Below are 7,122 nucleotides of genomic sequence, written 5' to 3' on the forward strand. Positions count from 1 at the left end.
AATAATAGCATAGCATGTCAAAACAAGTCATAGGATAGCATGCCGAAAAACGTCACAGTATAGTATGTCGTAAAAAGTCATAGTATAGCATGTCAAAATTTTTGAAAAAATATCATGTATATCATGTCAAAAAAGTCATAGTATAGTATGTCGTAAAAAGTATTTCATGTGGAAAAAAGTCAAAGTATAGCACGCTGAAAAAGTCATGAAAAAGTCATAGTGAATATATCTAAAAAAGGCAAAAATATAGCGTATCGAAAAAGTATGAAAAAAGTCGTAGTATAGTATGTTGTAAAAAGTAATAATAGCATAGCATGTCTAAAAGGTCATAGTATAGATTGTTAAAATGTCATGAAAAAAGTTGCATTTTTTTTTTTTAAGTAATGTTGCATAAATGTCATAGTATAGTGTTTTTGAAAGTCATAAAAAAGTCAATATAGTATAGTATGGTTGGTTAGTATAGGCCTTATTGATGCTCACGTCAAAGCCTAAAGACAGACAAAGGAAGGAGAAATAATGGATTATTATCTCAGAGATTCGTCATTGCATGTTGAAAGAGTCATAAAAAAGTCATAGCGTAACATCTCAAAAAAAGTCATAGTAGAGTATGTTGAAAACTTCACGAAAAAAGTCATGGTATAGTATGTAAAAAGGTCAGTGTATAGTATGTCGAAAGTCATGAGAAAAGTTAAAGTAAAGTATGTAGAAAAAATTCATATTATACAGTACCATATTGAAAAGGTCATAGTATAGCATGTAAAAACAGTCATTTAAAAAGATTCAGGGTATAGCATGTTGAAAAGTCATAGTATTGCATGTAAAAAAAGAGGACTGAAAAAAGTCACTGTATAGTATACTATATCCTAAAAGTAATAGCATAGCATGTCTAAAAATTATTTTATGTGGTAGTATAGCACGCTGAAGAAGTCATGAAAAAGGTTACAGTATGGTATTTTAAAAAAGGTCATAGTATATGTCAAAAGTAATGAAAAAGGTCATAGTAGACTTTTTTCAACATGCTCTTCTATGACTTTTTTCGAAGGCTATAGTATAGTCGAAAAAATCATGAAAAAAGTCATAGTATAGTATGTCAAAATAGTCACAGTATAGTATATTGAAAAAAGTCATAAAAAGTCATAGTATAGTATGTCCTAAAAAGTAATAATAGCATTGCATGTCAAAACAAGTCATAGTATAGTATGTCCTAAAAAGTATCTTATGTGGAAAAAAGTCATAGTATAAAACGCTGAAAAAGTCACGAAAAAGGTCATAGTATAGCATGTCGAAAAAAGTCATAGTATAGCATATCGAAAAAATATTGAGAAAAAGGTCATGGTACATTATGTCGAAAAACGTCAGTGTTGTATGTCGTAAAAAGTAATAATAGCATAGCATGTAAAAAAGTATTGAAAAAAGATCTTGTGTATAATGTCAAAAAAGGTCATAGTATAGTATAGTATGTTGTAAAAAATCATAGTATAGCATGTCTAAAAAGTATTTTATGTGGGAAAAAGTCATAGTGAATATATCTAAAAAAGGCAAAAGTATAGCATATCGAAAAAGTATTGAAAAAACGTTGTGGTACATTATGTTAAAAAAAGTCGTAGAATAGTATGTCGTAAAAGTAATAATAGCATAGCATGTGAAAACAAGTCATGGTATAGGATGTAAAAAAGTATTGAAAAAAGATCATGTGTACAATGTCAAAAAAGTCATAGTATAGCAAAAGTCTTAGTTTATTTAAAAAAAAGTCATGTTGTTGAAATAGTCATAGTATGGTGTTTTTAAAAGTCATAAAAGTCATTATAGTATGTATGTTTGGGTCATGTCCCCTAAATTAGCAGTTGGAAATGTTTACAGTGAAACATTGCGATGGACAATGATATTGTCAGTAGTAAAAGAAAAATATTTATGTAAAAATACTTTTTCCCCGCCTATGTGCTAACAGTTACCATAGAAACAATCAGACATACATTTAAATGCCCTCTGTAAATATACGGTATTGTATGGCCATGCTGCCGCTTGCTGGTGGGGGGAGTAAATTACAAGTTGACTTACTTTAAAGCCGTATACTCATTCAAATGTTTGCCTTTAGAGAGAGATTAATAATCTAGTATACCTTCATTACTGAGATTAAAATACATTCTCGGTTATATTTGCACTGAATAACGCATTCAATGAATAGAAACAGCTCTTGCAGCGCACATGAACAGAAGAATATTAGCTCCCACATTAAAAAAAATCATATTATAGTATGTTGAAAAAAGTCATAGTATAGCATCTCAAAGTCTGAATAGTATGTCGAAAAAGTCATAAAATGTCATAGTATAGTATGTCAAAAAGGCAAAAACAATGAAAGAAAAAAACATACAGCATAGTTTCTAAGATAAAAAAAAGTCAAAGTATAGTGTGTCAAAAAAGTAAAAAAAAAAAAAAAAAAGTGATAGTATGCCGAAAAAAGCCATGCAAAGGCCGGTATAGTATGTCAGAAAAGTCATAGAATAGCATTTTGGAGCAAAAAAACTTTAAATAAACCTAATCTTTAGGGTTTGGAAAAAAACAATCAATCATCCTACCTGAGTATTGCATGTGAGCTCCCAGAAAAGAGTCAAGCATCGATCCCAACAGGCCCGCCACACCGCCATACACCACGATTGGCCACTGGGGGTCCGCCAGGTTCAGATCGCCAACCAATAGAAGCTGTGTTACATAGTAAGCCACGCCCACCACAAGACCACCAAGCAAGCTGGCGACCAATCCGACGGGTGTGACTCCTCCATTCGTTCCTGGGGTGTAAAGAGCAGAAAAATTAGATTTAACCCTCATGTTGTCCTATATCAATGTTCACTTTAATTCCCCAAAACAACATGATTGATTCCACACAACGTTCTTTGCCAAGTACAAATCTCTACTTTTATTAATTTTGGTGCGTCTTATTCAATTTTATAGCATTTGTAAAAAAAAAAAAAAAGTGTTTTTGAAATAGTATTGAGTAAAAGTTGACATATTCCAGTCTGTGATTATCATCAACATCCATTCCTTTAATTTTAGTCTCAATAATTCCTGAATTCTGCTTTTCTAACTCAAACATTAGGGATAATTTCCTATGAATGAGGTTTATTGAACACAAATTCCAAAAATAACTGTAAAACTAAAGTCAATAAGTTAGTGTTTTACACATTACGTAGTGTAAAACATTGAAAAAGTGACAAGTGTTGAAAAATGGCCAAAAACTTAAAAAGTTAAAAACATAGATGAGTAGACAAAAGTGTTGATTTTCAATTCTGACGGGAAGACGACACGAGGGTTAAGTAGAAGAAAGTAGATCTGAATAAACAAATGCACCAAATTTTATACATCTACATTCATACGACATTTCCATAAACCATTGTAATAAAAACACATTAAAGGGAAACATTTTCAAGAAATAGGAATTTACATAACACAATTGTCTTTTCTTCTCACCTGCCGGGACTTCCTTCCAGGTGGTGATGAGTCTAGGCTGTGATTGGCTGAGGACAGGCCCCACCTCCGACGCCCAGGTGTCCCCGGTGCTGCACGCGAGCGCGCCCAGTAGAGCGAGGCACATCCAGGAGGCCGAGTACTGTTTGCTGAAATCAATGGGGATCTCACCTGGACCCACCTAAAACAAGACCGCCATTTTAAAGACTTATGATTTTATACATTATATAATTATATACTATATATAATAACCATTTGCGTATAATATAAACCATTTTTATTACCAGTGTTATTGTTTTTTTCAGAAATTGTCTACACACAGAATAAGAACAATGTACTCAAATGTGTTTACCTCTATCATGTAGAGCAGCGCCAGCTCTGTGGGAACTCCTCCATTACAGAAGACCTGAATCCAGTTCCTCTGGCCCCCTAACACAAACGTTAATGTTAATACATGTTCATTTTGAAAAAAAATAAACAACTAGAAAGGGGCACACTTCGACGTCGCTCACCTTCTTTGTACTCTGCGTCTATTTTCCTCTTCTGTGCTCCTCCCCAGCGGGTCAGTTTGGAGGAGGTGATGAAGAAGGCCAGCAGCGAGGAGAAGAAGCTGTAGTTGGCCATCGTCAACACGAAGCCCACCAGGAGAGCTGAGGAAACACTTCACATTAGAGGAAAGGTCGGAATTCTACCAAAGAGATGAATAACCCAAATGATGACGTTGGTTTTCTCATTGCCAACAAATCCCACGTGCCGACTCACTCTAACATTGTGTTAGTCTGGCTCTCTGACTTCAACTAAAACAAAGAACTACATTTCCCTAAACTGTGTAAGAGTCACAGGAAAACACGACGACGTCAAGTCCCTTATAAACAACTTAATAGATATAGAAGCAATACTTTTGTGCAGTTTTGGCCACAAAGATGCATTCTGTCCCGAGGATAGATACATAAATATAGATAGATTTATTATAGTTTAAGAATAGTTTTTCAAATTAGCACCACATCAACTAATTTCGTTACAACATTGACTTAAATATTAATGCTCCGATAATATTACACTCACAGGGGCCATTCTGCATAATGAGTACTTTTCATTTTGATTTATTAAGTATATATATTGTTTACAATACTTTGTATTTCAGCCTTGCTATATTGGTTTAATATTTGTTATATTTGTTTAATATTTGTTGTAATTTCTTTGTATTTAATGCACTTTCCGTACTGTTCGGACTGTAACATCGCAGGGCCCGTCTAGTTAAGGAAACGTGTTTAAGAGACTGTAAAATGACTAAAAGAATATTTGTATCGTTGTATTTCATGTGTTTATTTTCTTTGTAGTTTTCACGGTGTCTTACGATGGAAATGTGGAAATAAATGTTAAAAGGACATCTGTGTGATGCGTGGCCGTATTCAGTTGGACGAGTGTAATTACACATACTGTTTCAGCTGAGCACATTACTCTCCTTCTGCAGCGTAACAGGGAGCAGCTTTCAAGAACTCATCTGCTGACCGAGAAACTGCCTGAGGGCAACTGATACTGCGAAGGAAATATAATCAGGAAACGCAACAGATATGCTCTGATTTTCACTGCTGCAGCTTTCTGCAGCAGCTCCGAGCGGGAGCTCGTCTCACGACTGGAATCAGACGAGAAGCCTTCATGGTTGCTACAGTTGTTGCCCAATAAAACACAACCATTTACACACACTTTTATTTCTTTTATTTAAGGGTTTTACAATGACTGTTTTTTAAAAACTCATCATATTATTTGTTTTCATTATTATCTGTCATCAATCTTACTTTTCCTTGTTCCTGATGTGATGTTTATTCTCTATAATTATTGTTAATATTAATGATCTGTAGTGTGTAACCCGTGTCCTCGTATGTCAAGCGATGTCAGGATATGTCATTTTGCCAAGTTTGTTTCTCCTCTCTCGTCTCTGAAACGGCGTTAACGAGGTAACTTCAGGTTTCTGTATCACAACGGTGGATCAGTTGTTACCGGGTTAAATCGTCATGCTAACTGATGTTGAACACCTCACCTGGTCGGGAGCAGGTTAAGTTGGAGATTTTTGATCAACCGGTGTAAAAGCACCGCCTACTGACCAATCAATACTCGGTCGATAAGGGCATCACCGTGATCAACTGGACCTTGGTGCAGAGAGAGAGAGAGACGAGTGCCCTTAAATAGTTCAAACATTTGTTAACCTAGTTAACGTTCCCCGATGGCTATCTTTATGAAAGATATCGATTTTAAGCAGAGGGAATTACATATAGGCTATTTGTGTCTTACGATGATAAAAGTTCTGATTATTTAAATGGAGTCTGGTGGGTTTGGTTATGGGCTTTTCACCTTTAAATTAAATAAGTTGCCAGTGCGCGTATTTGAATTATGTTTTATTTCTTATTTTCTCTCAGATCGCTTCCCACTGCCAGGGGTTGCAACCCAAATATCGGGCTAAAGTAACGACACATGATACACATGTGTAACTATGGTCAGCTCTTGGTCCTGACTGATGGAGAAGTGACATTGATGGGCGTTGTGATTTACACATTTACAGCACGTGTTCTTCATATTTATGTAGAATTATAGTTTGCTCTTCTTATGTAAAATATGCGGCTCTGGTGGATGTTTCTGATTGGTCAAGCTGTGCAAATATCGCCTTTGAACTAGTTGTTAACCACCGTCGTGACCCAAGTTATGCGGGACCGTGGCACATTTACAGCCATGTTGATTATATATATATATATATATATAACTAAAATAAATGAAACCAAGTCATTCCATTCACACCAACGCAGCTTTTAAAAGAAGAAGAAGAAGAAGAAGGTTTGCTTTATGGACACCCACTGACCTCCCAGGGCTCCTGAGTAGTTCAGACTGCCTCTCTTCAGCGCTCTGATTGTCAGCACGAGGGGGACCAAGATGGAGAACAACCATCGCCACGGCGACACAGGCTGCATTGTCCCTGTAAACACACACGAAGACATCCTCAGACCATCATCCCTGTATCCTTGCTCCCCATGACAGGGCTCCGGAGGTCATTATCATCACGACAAGCCGCTGGTCGAATGATGAAAAACATGCTGATTATATTTATAAGACCAGGGGTCTTCAACGTGTTTTAGGCCAGGGACCCCTTGAGACCGAGTAGGGACCCCCTTCTGCATATATTGTACACCATTGAGTTGCATCCTAAACCGGGCCGAACGGATGAAAATAAATGGTTATTTTTTAAACAACATGTTTTATGGCTGAACATACATGTGGAAGGCACAGTGCATTTTGAAGCTTAACTGTACTTCCCTATAAGCTTATCTGAAATATGTAAATATAAATATCTTTCACAAATAGAACAATTTATCTTTGATATGTTGGATTCATATTAATGTACATTTTTAGACATTTTAATTGTTGAAAAAGGGAACTTAAAATATATATCTTTAAAAACTTTGGCAGCCCTCCTGAACTAACTCTGAGGACCCCCAAGGGGTCACGGACCCCCTATTGAAGATCTCTGGATTAGACCACAGACAAGGCCAACCTGGACAGAGTGTGATGAGTAAGAGTGATACATGAATTATGGGAAAACCATATCAAATGACTGTATGTTGTCAAGGATGTTTGTTCAGCGGTTAATTTCTGGGGAAAAGAAACAGA

General features: G+C 35.9%; 1 protein-coding gene across 1 annotated transcript in view; it reads right to left on the reverse strand.

Annotated features, from left to right (window-relative positions):
- tmem19 (transmembrane protein 19) overlaps positions 1-7,122 on the reverse strand; it is a 9,546-nt gene that overhangs the window by 799 nt on the left and 1,625 nt on the right. The window contains exons 3-7 of the mRNA XM_034863625.1: positions 6,317-6,430; positions 3,975-4,112; positions 3,815-3,891; positions 3,466-3,643; positions 2,577-2,786 (exon numbers count right to left, since the gene is read on the reverse strand). Coding sequence (XP_034719516.1) covers positions 2,577-2,786; positions 3,466-3,643; positions 3,815-3,891; positions 3,975-4,112; positions 6,317-6,430 — 717 coding nt within the window. The remainder of the gene's footprint in view (positions 1-2,576; positions 2,787-3,465; positions 3,644-3,814; positions 3,892-3,974; positions 4,113-6,316; positions 6,431-7,122) is intronic.

This window comes from Etheostoma cragini, chromosome 23 (assembly GCF_013103735.1).
Source record: "Etheostoma cragini isolate CJK2018 chromosome 23, CSU_Ecrag_1.0, whole genome shotgun sequence".
NCBI classification, from domain to species: domain Eukaryota; kingdom Metazoa; phylum Chordata; class Actinopteri; order Perciformes; family Percidae; genus Etheostoma; species Etheostoma cragini.